Source organism: Sciurus vulgaris (assembly GCF_902686455.1).
Source record: "Sciurus vulgaris genome assembly, chromosome: 7".
NCBI classification, from domain to species: domain Eukaryota; kingdom Metazoa; phylum Chordata; class Mammalia; order Rodentia; family Sciuridae; genus Sciurus; species Sciurus vulgaris.
The window spans coordinates 122,943,065-122,956,859 of NC_136467.1; the positions used below are offsets into that span (position 1 = coordinate 122,943,065).

At 59.3% G+C, this 13,795-nt stretch overlaps 1 protein-coding gene across 4 annotated transcripts in view; it reads left to right on the forward strand.

Annotated features, from left to right (window-relative positions):
* The first annotated feature begins 1,488 nt into the window (after positions 1 to 1,488).
* Positions 1,489 to 13,795, forward strand: part of GRM4 (glutamate metabotropic receptor 4) — a 106,794-nt gene continuing 94,487 nt past the window's right edge. The window contains exons 1-2 of one of the 4 annotated variants that reach the window (XM_079147215.1): positions 1,489 to 2,136; positions 12,202 to 13,086. In XM_079147215.1, the coding sequence (XP_079003341.1) occupies positions 12,568 to 13,086 (519 nt within the window). In that variant the 5' untranslated portion in view covers positions 1,489 to 2,136; positions 12,202 to 12,567. The remainder of the gene's footprint in view (positions 2,137 to 12,201; positions 13,087 to 13,795) is intronic. The other 3 variants (XM_079147213.1, XM_079147214.1, XM_079147212.1) reach the window with 3 other exon arrangements.

Below are 13,795 nucleotides of genomic sequence, written 5' to 3' on the forward strand. Positions count from 1 at the left end.
AATGGGCCAGGATCTCTGTCAGTGTCGATTACACAAAGACAAAAGGTGCAAATGAACGGATAAACAATCTGAGCCCTTCCATGAGAGGCTTCAGACGGATTTGGTAAATGAGACATATATTTGGGTCATTACATGTGACAGCTTTGCCAACAGCTTTCACTCACTGAGCACTCCTCGAGATCACTCTGGCCCAGGTGTGGCACCAGGCACTGCATAAAGGGCAGTGAACAAGGTGTGGTCCCGGCCCACTTAGTGTGGAGGCTGGAGAGGGTGGTCTTGTGGGGAGGAGTGGGCCATTGGTTAAGGGGCAGGGAGGGAGAGGCACTGTCTATTATTCTCAGACTCCCCAGACATTCTTCTGACCTAAAAATGGGGTATCTTTGCAATTAGGGGTTGGGTCGGGAGGGTGGCTGAGCACTCCCAGGCCTGGGCACAGGCAAGCACAAGGTGGTTCTCAGCCCGTCAGCCAGGAGGCCAGAGGTACTGATGGGAAGGGAGGGCCCTGGTCAGCCTCTCCATCTCTGTCACCAGCCACCCTCTTGCCCAGCTCTCTGGCCCTGTGTTGTGCACTCTCTCTGGGACAAGGACAATCACATCATGAGTCTAATTGAAGTCACTTCTGCAGTCTGGGATGAGATGCTCTTGCAATCCTAAAAGGACTGTGTGGCTACCTCCCTTGCTTCCTCCCCGGCCTGCCTGTGGCCAACCCTCTCCTGGGATTTTCCAGAGGCCCCCAGGGAAGGAGGGGAACTGAACTCCAGTTCAGCAGGCTGATGGAATCTTCTCTGGGCTCACTGTGGCCTGTGACCAGGCCACCTGTTACATTCACAAACCAGTGCTGGAAGGAGGCCTTCCTGCCGTGGACCAGCCGGCTGATGTTCCCTTAGTCTGGTAGGGTTCTGAGGTGTTAGGCGGCTCTGTAGGAAGTGCCCCCACCGCAGGATATGAGACCTGGGGCACGTGGAATTGCTTAACTGGGCCTCAGTTTCTCCCCTCGGGCTTGAACCCAGACCAGTGGGGTGTGAAGTCGAACATGCCACATGGGGCATACACCACGTGTACGGATGTGTGAGAAGCTGCCCTGCAGATGGGGCTTCTGGTGACGCAAGGGGTGGCAGTAGCGCTCCCTCTGCTTCGCTATGCTCTGCTGTACTTTTCAGGGTGTGTTGGGAGGGTCTGTTCCCTGACCCTTAACCTCCGGGGTGAGGAGGGGTCTCTGCCTTATCTTTGTAGCTGGTGGCCAGGCACGTGCACGGGAGGTGTGGGGAAAGGGGGCTTCCGGGAGAGGGCGACAGTGGGATGTGGTGGAGGGGGAGCCGTCGGCGGGGCGGGCGTGGAGGGGCGGCGGGGCGCTGCGAGCGTCCCAGCCTTCCGGAGGTGGAGGTGCGGGGTAGGGGGTGGGCTCCCAGGTGCTCTCTCTTTAAAAGGCCGGCGGAAGCGCGGCGCGCTCGGCCCGCACTTGCAGCGCAAACTTGCCGGGCTGGGCTCGCACCTCCTCGGGTGCGGCAGCGGCCGTGGGCGCCAGGGCGAGCGGCTGCGGCCCCCTCGCCGGTTCGCGCTCCCGCCCCTCCCGCAGCCTCCCCTCCGCGTCTTCCTCGCTCTTCCCGTCTCTCTCTCCCTCTCTCGCTCGCTCTCCAGCGCGCTCTCTGGCTTGCTCTCATTTTTTCCCTGCTGCTGTTGCTGCCGCCGCCGCCGCGGCGGCGCCGCTAGGCGCCCGCACCTCCGCCGGCTGCGCTCGCTGGTCTGCTCCCGCTCCGCTCCCTTCCTAGCCCGGAGCCCTTGGCAGAACCCAGCTCCCCGGACCGTCTCGCCCGCGCTCTCGGGCTCGGACTCTGGGCTCCGCGGCAGCGGGAGTCGGGCTCGCCGCTGCTCCCAGCTCGCTCTCTCTCGCCGGAGCTGCCACCGAACGCCGCGCGCTTGGCGGCGGCTCCGGCCGAGCTGCCGCCAGCTCATCCCGCTGCGTCCGGGACTCCGGGCGGCTCCGTGCCCGGCTCGGTCCACAGCGTCAGCGCCGCCCGCCGCGGCCGGGCTCTGGGCACCGCAAGAATCGAGCGTCCGGCCGCCGCCTCCCTGAGCCCCAGGGCAGGCGGGCGCGTACGGGACCCCTCGCCACGGCTTAAACCTCGCCGGCTCGGGGTGAGTTTTGGCCCGAGGGGAACGAGCAGAGGGGACTGTGCCCTCCGGCCTCCTGGGGCGCGGGCTGCGGGGGGACACCGAGGCTTGGGGAGGTGGCCTCCAGCGAGGTCCCGCGCTTGGGGTACCCTTAGGAGAGCCGGCGAACCAAAGCCCTCGAGGACGGAGGGTGCGGGATCCGGACATGAGGGTCTCCCCTCGGGGCTGAGAGCCCCCACTCCGATGTCCCTGAGGGAAGGAAGGGGGCAACGGCTTTTTGAGGGGCTGGGGGAAAGTAGTGTCTCTGTGGACAGAGGCTATGTCAGGTTCCACCGGATGGAGGGTCGTGCCAGCTCTCAGGTGGGGGCGGCGGCATTAGCGCACCGGCTCTGCGGAGAGGCAGGGCAGGCGGGGGCGCGGGGCATTATTTGCACCTCTCCTCCGCGGTCTCCCGGAGGGAGGGCAGCGCCAGCCTCGCGTGCCTCGGCTCCTATGCCAGGTACCGCGTCCGGCTTGGGTGCCCGCCCCAGCGTCGCCTTCGCCACCGGCCGGAGCCCGATAACCGCTGACCCGCAGCCGCGGTGGCTCAGGGCGGCGCTGTAGATCTGGGGTCTCCCCGAGGCCCCGGGACTTCAGGGTCAGGCTCTCTCCGGACACTCAGGACCGTCTCTCCCCGAGACCCTGATGAACCCGAATCTACGCTGCAACCCGGCGAGCGGAGCGACCGTGCGGATCCGTGTGTGCATGTGTGTGCGCGCGCGTGTGTGTGCTGGGGGGCCCTGCTCCAGGGTCGGTCTTCCCCAGCGCCCGCAGGCTGGAGGCGTCACCTCCCCGTGCGGGGGCGGGGCCGGGAGGTGGAAGACCCGACTGCGAGGGGCGCCCCCGCACCCCGGAGGTCTGAATCTGTTTGTGCTGAGATGGGGCAACGGTGGTGGCGACAGGGAGTCCTGAGCCCGAACGTACGAGCGCCCCCTGCCCCTAGGCTGTGATCGACACCCCCCACCCCCGCCCCGCGACTGTCAGTCCTTTTTGGAGGGGTGCCTCATTTCTTTACCTTCTCTCCTCACCATTCCTGCTCTCTGCAAAGGGAGAAAGCTGGCATTTTGGGACACAGACTGAGCTGGGTTTACCGAACTGGAAGACGCATGATTGTCAGAGTGGTGACTACTCCTTGTCAGTCTGGGAGGAAGCTGGAGGTGATGGGGGAAGGCATGGTGTGTGTGTGTGTGTGTGTGTGTTTCCCCATCCTAGACTCACCCCATCTCTTCTGGGGTGAGAGTGGGGTGTAGGGCAGGCAGGGAGGCCAGTGCTGTAAGGGCGGGTGCTGAGCACCTCAGTCCCACAGCACAGTACCCTGCAGTGTTTGCTTCACGTCCCCAGGGCCAGCCCATGGTGGAGGCAAAGAACCTTTGCAGGCCATCTCTCCACTGCTCAGGATGTGGCCTGGGCCTGCCCCACTTTCTCCCTGGCCCAGGCTCTGCATGTGCATGGAGGAAGAGCTTCCTTGAAGAGCTGAGGTCTCCAGGGGCCATTCCTGAGGTTCAGAGAGTGTTGATTCCCCCAGGAGCCAAGAGACTCCTGGGTGGGGCACCCACTGGCCAGAGGCACCTTGTCTGTCCTGGGCAGGCCATGGAGCCTGCAAAAGGGTCTGACTGCAGTGGGGAGGGGATCAGAGCCTTTGTCCCGTTTTCCTGTCCTCCTCCCCTTTACTGAGCCCTGGGATAGACATGCCTGCTCACTTGTGAATGAGGTGCCCCCTGTCTTCACCTCCTCTGGCTTTCACCCTTTTAGACATAAGCTTTCCCCATCTGCCAACACCTTCGCACCTTTTAGGAACAAAATGCCCCCAAAAGTTACCCCTCCCCAGGAGGAAGCCAACAATGCTTAACTCAAAGGCATGCTCTGTGAATGGTGCACATGAGGCGGGTGCAGCTTGTCACACAGAACAGGTCCTGAGCAGGTGGGGGTGGGGGGGCGAGTCAGGAGTTGAGCTGCTTCTCGGCCTCAGTGGCCCGGTGTGGGCAGCTCCTCTTTCCCTCAACCTACCTCCTCCAAAGACCTGTGACTGGGTGGGTTTAGCTACGCTCTGCTGGAGGCGGGACATCTCTGGGAGGGAAGGCAGTGAGCCAGCCTGTGACAGCGTGGTGTGCTAGCTGGAAGGGCCAGGGGACCAGGCCCAGCCTTGGAAGGGCTCTGCAGCCCACCCTTCCTGAGGGGCCCACAACCCAGCCCCCAGGCTGCTTGACCACACTGTACCAGCCCTGCTATAGGGGACAGATGGTAGGAAGAGATGGGAGAAGGACCCATGGACTCCTGAGCTTTTAATTATAGGTAGTAGACACATCCTCTCCCTAGACAAGCGTGGAGCCGGCAGCCCCTAATTACCACCCACCCCAAGACATCTCCCCACCCCTGCTGTCCTCCCCTGCTCAGCCTAGGACCCAACTTTCCAGTGGGCAGGCCCTGCTGGCAGCCTGGGCAGCTGGGCCTGCTGGCTGCTGGCTGGAAGGTTATCTCACTTCTGCAGAGTGGCAGCGGCTGTGGCTCGTGGAGAAGGCTTGAGGGGAGCTGGCATCTGGGCTTGGGACGTGCTCGCTGGGGTTGGCAGAAGGGATCCTGGCTGGACCCACCTGAGGGAGGAAGCAGAGGAGGCTGTGGGGGCTTGTCCGGTTGGCAGCAGGCCTGGGGCAGGGGAACCCCAGGTTCCCGTCACTCCCACCCACTCCTGGGAAGAGTAGGGAAGGCTTATTTCCTTGAGTGCCCTTGTTAGCCTGAACTATCCAAAGCCATCTGAGGAGTTTCTCTCCTTTGGCCCTGGAGCCCTTGGGCTGCCTTTTCTCTTGGTCGTGTGGGCTCTGCCTGGCTCCTCTGTGCACCTCTCGGGTCTCCCTTTGGCCTCTGTCCCTGCTTCTCTCCCTGCCTGGGCTGTGGCTCCTTATTCCTTTGTCCTGCCAGTTAGGTCACAGGCTCTGGCGGCTTCAGTCCCCTACTCCCCTGCCTCTCTCTCCATGCCTGAGCCTGCAGGGAGTGGAACTTGGTTTAGAGAAGTGGCCAGCTCGGCCCACCACCCCCTGCCTCCTCGCCCATGGGCCGAGAGACGTTGTTCCAGCTTGCTCCTGTTTCTCTTGGCTCCTTGGAAAAACGAGCACCACAGGATAGTAAAAATCACCCCTAAATTAGAGCTGATGACTCCCGTCGAAATGTTTTATTGTCAACCTCACCATTGAGCAATCTCATGGCAGCAGTGAGGCATAAATACATGTGTACACACGTACATTAAATAAATTGGGGAACGCAGTGCATAATGACATTATCGGGCCCCCATTCAATTAAGGTAGATATTATCTGCAGTAATTGGGAAATGACAGCCCATAATGACAGCCTATGCCATTTTGGGGCCAAGCAATGTCGGTTTAGTTAAGACACCCAGTTCCCCTGGAGAAGGCCCTGGCCACCCTGGCTGTGAGGAGGCCATCATTTGATGAAACAAGGAGCTCTCCTGGCTTGGTCCACCTGCATGGGGACCAGGAACTCTGGGTACCATCTGGTCCCCCACACCTGGCCTCCCATAACCACCCCTCCAGTCCCTAGGCTAGACCTGCTTTCTGGTTGGGGTGGGACTTCTAGTAAAAACACTGTTCTTGCTACAGGGTTATTTTAGGTTTAAATATAGAAATGGAGATCGGGGACTTGACCTGGATTCTGAAGCTTTTGGTGGGTGATTGATCCTCTGATGTCGCTCACTGCTCCGTCTGGGTGTGTGACTGGTGTGGCCTATGGGCAGGCGTCTCCCTGAACTGTGTTGTATCCTCGGCTGGCCACGCAGGACAGTAGTGTTTGGATGTGGGAGGGGCTGAGTGCTGGCCCAGGTTTCCAGGGTGCTGGGCTTGGAGAGCTCCAGTTGAGGAAGGAGGACAGGAAGAGGGGAGGAGGAGGGAGGAAGTGGACAAGCTCACAAAAGCACCAGCTGCAAACAAAGGCACTTGCCCACTTGAGTTCTGTGTCGGAAAACAAGGGTCACTGGTGGCAGTAAGGGCGGGGGCAGTTGGGGCAGGAAGGAAGGCTGGGGTCTGTGTGGACAAGGAGGCCTGTTGGTGGGTGGAGGCCTGGGCAATGAACTTGGGACCTGGCCCCCTGGCCCTGGGAGTTGAGGACGGTCAGTGCTGTGCTGATAGGAGCAAGGGCCCCTGACTTGGTCACCTCGCTGTGCTCCAGTCACGGGGCAGTGGGCAGGGCTCTCCAACTCCTGTGAGTGGCCATGCCTACACAGGAGGCTGCCTTTTGGGGCCTCAGGTTTCTCCTGTCCCCCTTTGTCACCATGCTCAAAGCCCTCGAGGAGCCCCTGTTTCTTCATCCACACAGGGACCCATAGGGTTTTGCTTGGTCTCAGCTGGGTGGCCTTTCTGACTTTATCCTATCTGCAGTCCTTCTGACTGCCCCCCAGGTACGCCGGACTCCTTGCCGTTTCCTAACCCTGAACGCTAAGCCTACGCCCACCTCATAGCCTTTGAACTTGCTGTTCTCTCTAGCTGGAATGCACTTCTTCCAGGCGTCTGTGGGGCTCATGCATTTTCCTGCCTTCAACTTCTGATCACCTCCTCAGAGAAGCCTTCCCTGATTCTTCTCTTCGGAAGCAGCCCCTCTGGGTCATTCCTTCTCCTGCTTTATTTCCTTTCATATCCCGGATCCCCTGAAGGGCCACACACGGGTTTCTCTTGGGCTCACGCAAGTGTGGGCTGTGTCACCCCCAGAGCAAGGCAGGGTCACACAGAGAGTGCTCAGACCACATTTGAATGGCGGTGGCAGAAGGGATCACCTTCTCCATTCGACCACACCGCAGACTTGTAGGAACTTGCTCGAGGCCCGAGTTCGCCTTGGTGGGTTGGAAATACTGCTGCAGATCCCCTGCCATGGCCCCTGCTGCGCTGGGCAGGAGTTTGACTGTCATTTATTTAGTGTTTTCTGTGTTCTGGGCCTTTAACTAGGCACAGGGAATGCAGAGATGAGGAGGGTTTGGGTCACATGGCCCTTAATGTGTTTCCAGGTCATCAGTGTCAAAAAACAACATGGGAGAGCCTGTGGGGGGCAGGAGGTGAAGGGAATTGGAAAAATCAGAGCAGGCTTCCTGGAGGAGGAGGAAGAGGGATTTCAGCTGCTTTTTGAAAGGAGGGAATCACAGGTTGGGGCACGGCCGGGACAATCGATTTCAAGTTTCTCCCTCTTTAGTTTCCACTGGCTTTAAGCCTCATCCCCACCCTTCCTTCCTTTCTTTCCTTCCATACATATTTTTCCACCAAACATATTTCTGTAGTGCATTTCACCAGGTGCCCAACACAGAACCAGTGACCTCTGTGTCAGGCCCTGTTGTGGCAGAACGGGGAGAGGGTGGCTCCTGAAGTGGATCCTGTGTTTCAGAGCTTGTAAGGGTTCTCGGTCCAGGTGGGGAGTATGAGCAGCCTGTGGGGGCGAGGGAGGGAGGCTGGGGAGCCAGACTCCTCTTGGAGCAGGGCTGCTCTTCAGAACGAGCCCTCGCCAGCCTGGGTGGGTCCAAGGTTTCAGATGCCTCCTTCTTGCCCATCAGTCCTGCGTTTACCTGCCCCAAACCCTGCGCCCAACTCCACCCTTAGAACCTGGCCCCTGTGGTAAAGAATTGTCCTAGAAGAGGGAGCTGAGAGTCCGTCCCTCCCCTCATGTCCCTGGTCCACTTCTCTCAACCCTGCTGGGGGTGCCAGCATGGGTTGTGGGGCATGGCTGGGCTGCTAGTGTTGGAAGGTGCTAGCTGGTCACACAGGTGGGGATCAAACTGGGGGCTTCTTGCTGGGGCAGCTGGGGTGAGGGATGAGGCTCTAGATGACTGGATATGGGCCCTGTCCATTTGGGAGGATACTGTCCAGCAGCAAACCACACCTCTGCCCAGCCAGAGGGTGGCAAAGAGAGCATGGAGAAGGGGAGAGTCCTCCAGTTCCCTCTACTGTCCCCATGAGGCATCTCAACAGCTTGGGACACTCAAACCCCCTCTGCCTGTTTCTACAGTTCCCAGTTTCCTGAGCACCTGGGCAGGGCTGGGCTCTCGGCACAGGAAAGGTGATAGAGATGGAAGGTAGCCTGGGGACAGGGATAAGGTGGCGAGCTGAGACGAAGGGGCCCGGCACCAGCAGGACGGAAGAGCAGGACTCAGGGAGGGGGTGTGGGGAGCGCCCCTGGCCGGCCTGAGAGCACCCTTCCTGTGGGGGTGGCCCTCAGAAGGCCAAGGGCAGGAGCCATGACTGACTCTGGCTCCAACCCTTAGGAGCAAGATACAAAGCTCTTCCCTCTTTATCTGCCTTCATTCTGGTGTTCCGATTTTGTTCTATTTCGTTGGTTTTGGAAGAATAAAAAGCAGCTCAGTGAAAAATAATTGGAGGTTTAGTGAGTCTCGGTGGTTCCCTTCAGATCTAGTTGTTGTTCTGTGGTTTGTGGTTCTGCCTGGCTCGGCTGGCGGGGCAGGGCAGGACGGAGTTGGAACAGCACGCAGCGCCTTTCCTGGAGACGGAGGGGGTCACTGCACAGGCCCTCAGATGCAGGGCCCTCCGCTGGCATGGTGGGGGACTCCCCTGCTCTGACTGTGGTTGAGGGGTAAGGGGCACCTGCAGCTGGTTGCCAGCTCTCCCCATGTCCCCATTCACTGATGAGAATGTTCTGGAAAACACTGTTGACCCGTGAACTGTTTGTGTGGAGAGGGAAGGCTGGCCTCCCCTCCCCTCTGCCCCTGGTTCCTGCTCCTTCTAGGTCCTCATCCTTCAGAGGAGGAACCAGGGAAGAGAGGGAGAGAAAAGAAAAGAGGGAAGAGGCCCCCCTCGGGTGGACTTGGCTTGGTTTCACATGGGGAGCGGCCCCCCACAACTGCCCCAGGTTCGACCTTTCCTGGTTATTTTGGATTTGGCCAGGGGGGTGGAGGAGAGTCTAAGAATTGGGGAAAGGACTTCAAAGAAGGACCCCCTCCAAGCCCAGGCTGCTCCCCTTCCTCTGCTGGTGGAGGCAGCGCCCAGGCAGTGCCGCGGTGGGAAGGAGCCGGGCGCCGCCTCCCCGCCCCACCCCCACCTGCTCTCTGTGGCTCCTTTCACTCGGGGTATTTTTACTTTTCCCTTGTTCCTGTTACATGATCAAAGGCAGGAGGGGAGGCTAAAAGAGGCAGCGGTTTGCCCAGCTCTCTGGAGGAGCTCAGAAAAGGCAGGCCCAGGAGGACGATGGGGGCTGGAGTGAGACCTGCTGTGGGCAGGGGCTGGGACCCAGTCCCCAGGAGGGAGGACTTCAGGGATCTGAGGAGCTTGGGGCAGGGCCTGGGCCTCAGGGCTCTTGATTCTAACTCTGTGGGTGTCTGCCCTTCTCTCCAAGGCCTCCTGCCCGTGGGTCCCTGTGCATACACACTGCTCAGCTCCGATGTACTCAGGCCTCACGGAGAAGCCAGCACCGGGCACCTACCCCCACCCCCGAAGGATCTGGAAGCCCGAGCAGGGCCCGACTGCAGGAAGCCGTGCGCGTTGGCCTCCCAGCCCGAGTCTGCCCTGCTGTGGCACATACTCTGTCACGATGCCAAAAATTCCTGCATTTGAAATTCATGGAAACCAATCACGAACTCACAGGGTGTCAGGGCTGGCGTGGACTGAAGGATCGGCTGGCAGGTCCAGTGCAGGGGGGCAGCAGGCGTGCAGCAGCCTGCACACCCGCCATGTCCCTGGGCTCCCTGTCACTTGAGCGCTCGGTGCAGCGCCTTCCTGGCCTGTGAGATGGGGATAAAAACACACAGCTCACAGGGCACTGAGAGCCGGGCCCTGGATGCAGCTGTGCGTTGCCATTTGCTCTCTAGGCCCTGTCACTGGACAGACAGTGTCTTGAGTAGACTCTCTCCCACCTGCGCAGGAAGCCTAGCATTCTTGAACCTTGCCTGAGTTCTTGATGAGTCTACCATCATTTTGTGACAACTGAAAATATGACCGAGGGGAAGTATAACCCCTAGGCCTAATTTTGCTCCAACTTACCCATTTTACAGATTTTGAAACTAAGGACCAGAGGGGCTGTGCTTTGCCTCCAGCACAGCAGTGGCAGACTATGAGTGGCCTGGGGCTTCTCCAGGTTCTCTTTTCTGAATTGCCTGTTGCTGGCATCAGCAGCCCTGTGCCCGCCTCCTTTCACTCTATCTGGGAAGGAGATCTCAAACTCATCCACAAGGTGTGAGTGACAATGACAGCGCAGCCACAGGTGGCCTCCCCGTCCCCTGTATTTTAGTAGCTCTTAAGCTTTCCTCAAAGCATCGGCCTTCAGCCCTAGGTCACTGGATCCTGGAAAGCGCTGCATTATGAAACCACCTTTGGGTTCCCTGAGTTCCCTCGGTGGCTGAGCTGGCTCCTATACCTGGACTCATTTGTGTTTATTTTTTTGCACTGGGGATTGAATCCAGGGGAGCTGTACAACTGAGCCACACCCCCAACCCTTTTTATTTTTTATTTCAAGACAGGGCCTCGCTAAGTTGCTGAGACAGGCTTGCTATTCTCCTGCCTCAGCCTCAGTAGCTGGGATTACGGGCCTGTGCCACTGCACACCTGCACACATCTTGATTTGCTGTGTGACATTGGAAGAGTCATGTTTTGCATTTGGGCTATTGGCCTGCCCACAGCATGTGGCTAAGGGGATTTAGTAGCCATATTCTTGGCCCCTGAGGAGCTAAAGTGGAGGGACCATTTCAATGAGCGAGGTGAGGATCCCTAGAGCCAGAAGTTCAGGAGCTGAGGCTGGATTCTGGGATGCCACACTCTGTCCTTGCCTCCTCTTGGCCCAGAACTGGAGTGGTCAGGGCTTCTGTTGCAGGGGGATAGTAGGGGGAGGGCTGAATCCAAGACTCCCTCCTGGCCTTGATGGAGGCACCACGTCTCTAGGGAAACCTCCCAAGCCAAATACAAGCTGCTTTTTCAGCTTCCTGGGGAGACTGAGGCACAGAATGGCTAAGAGGCTTCCTGGTCTGCATTTGTCCAACCCCTGCAGAAGGGGGCTTCTGGATGACCTTGACTCTGCTCCTTGAGGCCTCCTGGGTGGAGGGAAGGAGGCTGTTGGCTCTGAACAGGGAGACTGGGCGAGGGAAGGAAGCCCCCGGGGAAATTAGCCCAAATAGCAGTGAGAAGGAGGAGGAGCTGGTGTTCTCTCCTCTACCCTCGCAGATAAATATTTAATCACAACAACAATAATGACGATGATCATAATAATGCGCAGTAGCTCAGGCCGTAACCTGAGCCCCATTCCGGGGTTGGAGAAGAGCGATCCAGAAATGGAGAGAGAAAGTCAGAAAGAGCCCCAGGGACGGGGAAGAGCAAGCCAAAAGGAGACGCTGAATTTTACCCTCCGCCTGGGACAGTTGAACCGCTGGGGTAGAAACGTGGGTGTGGTGGGTCCCCCCTGTATTCCCGGATTCAGGAGGAAAATCCAGAGCCCCACATCCCTCTTCTCCCTGGTCTTCCCTCGGCCTTCAGCCTGAGCAGCTCCAGGCAGGACTCATCTGGCGACCTGCAGCCACCCTGGCTGATTTCTGCATGGGGGCCTTGTTGCCTTCTTGGTTTCTAAGTCCCCAAAGGGTCAACGAGTCTCCGATTCCAGAGCCTGGTGCTTGGAAGCCCGGTGCTTGTCAGTATTCCATTGTCGATTCCGGTGACTTGGGCAGTGCTCTCTCTGGGCCTCAGATTCCCCATCTCTACAATGGGGTTGGACCCAGTGAGACTGGTTTCTTTCTTCTGCTCCTGTGGGCATGTTGGGGAAGGCCCTCTTCCCCAGCCCTTCCTGCAGTTCCTGGGGAGTGTGCTTTCTGATGCCTGGGCCTCTGATAGCCATGGGCACAGGCCCTGGGAAGTCCTCAAATGTGACCTAATTTCTGCCTCAAACTCTCCCATTTCAACCAGAGTTCAGCCGCAGCTTGGAGGAAACCAAGTAGAGGAGATTTATGGAGTCTTTGGCGATAACCTCCAGCATCTCCCTCTCCCAGGCTCCTGATGAGAGATCAGAATAGCTAATGTCTTCTTTGGGCTTGTGTTTGATATTTTCTCTCTCTCTCTCTCCCTTTCTCAGGTTGGTAGGAGGAGAGGATTGGGGCTGTTTTCTCCTTGATGCCAGGATACACCAAGCTAGGCGCGCTCTACCCTGTCCACAGTCGCCCCCGAAGATCAGGCCTGCAGGACGCCGGGACCAGGATCAGAGCGCTCCTGCAGCCCCGGCCACTGCCTGCCGTCTGTGGGCCTGGACTGTGTGGGCCACGGAGCACTGCCCAGGGAGAGGAGGGCAGAGAGAGCTCCAGAATGGTCGGTCCGGCCGGACGCCGCTGGCCGCCCCACTGCTGAAGCAGCACTGCCCATGCGTACCCAGGCCGTAGGACCAGGGGCCTGTCAGGGCTAGGAGTGGGGCCCCGCCGTTCATGGGTCTCTAGGTGTTTCCGAGATGCCTGGAAAGAGAGGCTGGGGCTGGTGGTGGGCCCGGCTGCCCCTTTGCCTGCTCCTCAGCCTTTACGGCCCCTGGGTACCTTCCTCCCTGGGGAAGCCCAAAGGCCACCCCCACATGAACTCCATCCGCATCGATGGGGACATCACACTGGGAGGCCTGTTCCCGGTGCACGGCAGGGGCTCGGAGGGCAAGGCCTGCGGAGAGCTCAAGAAGGAGAAGGGCATCCACCGGTTGGAGGCCATGCTCTTTGCTCTGGATCGCATCAATAATGACCCGGACCTGCTGCCCAACATCACGCTGGGCGCCCGCATTCTGGACACCTGCTCGAGGGACACCCATGCCCTCGAGCAGTCACTGACCTTTGTGCAGGCGCTCATCGAGAAGGACGGCACGGAGGTCCGCTGCGGCAGCGGTGGCCCGCCCGTCATCACCAAGCCCGAGCGCGTGGTGGGCGTCATCGGTGCTTCCGGGAGCTCGGTCTCCATCATGGTGGCCAACATCCTGCGCCTCTTTAAGGTGAGTGTCTGGGGTGGCCTGCAGAGGTGTGTGGGCTTCCGCCAAACCCTGTCCTCCAAACCCAGGCTGCTGGCCAGCCGTTCTCTCTCTTCCCTTCCTGCCTCCTCGGGAGTTTCCCCCGGAGCAGCATCTGAGGATTGGCTTCAAAGTGCTGTCCTGTCCTGTGAACAGAGCGTGGGCACTGCCGCGAGGGACCGGCTTGGTGGTGCTGACCATGGTGCTGAAGCAGCACCGGCCCCTGGCAGCCCGTGATGGACGCCATCCCTCCCTGGGGAACTTGGAACCAGGAGGGGAACAGGGAGCGCGGGAGAACATCAGAAGGGAGGAGGAGATGGGCAGACAGACAGATGAGAAGATAGATGCGTGGATAGAAGGAAGGGCAGGCAGATGAAAAGGGAATGGAAGTAGGAACGCTGGAGATTGCCAGGGAGAAGCAGCAAGACTTTTGTTTTGACATTGTTTTCAAATACTTGCAATTCCCAAGAAAGGTATGTGTTTCTTCTGGGTAGTTGAGGAAGCCCCTAGTGGCCCTCCCTCCCGGCCCATGATTACGGTTAGAAAATGTGTCCTCATTTTTTGGAAGGGGTGTGGGGCTGCTGAGCCTGCAGAGAATGCAGATGAGGCCAGCGGGCCTGGCGGGAGCAGCAGGCTCTGTTTCTGGGCCCCGGGCCCTGCATCAAGCTTCCCTCGCTCAGTTCCTTCCTTCTGT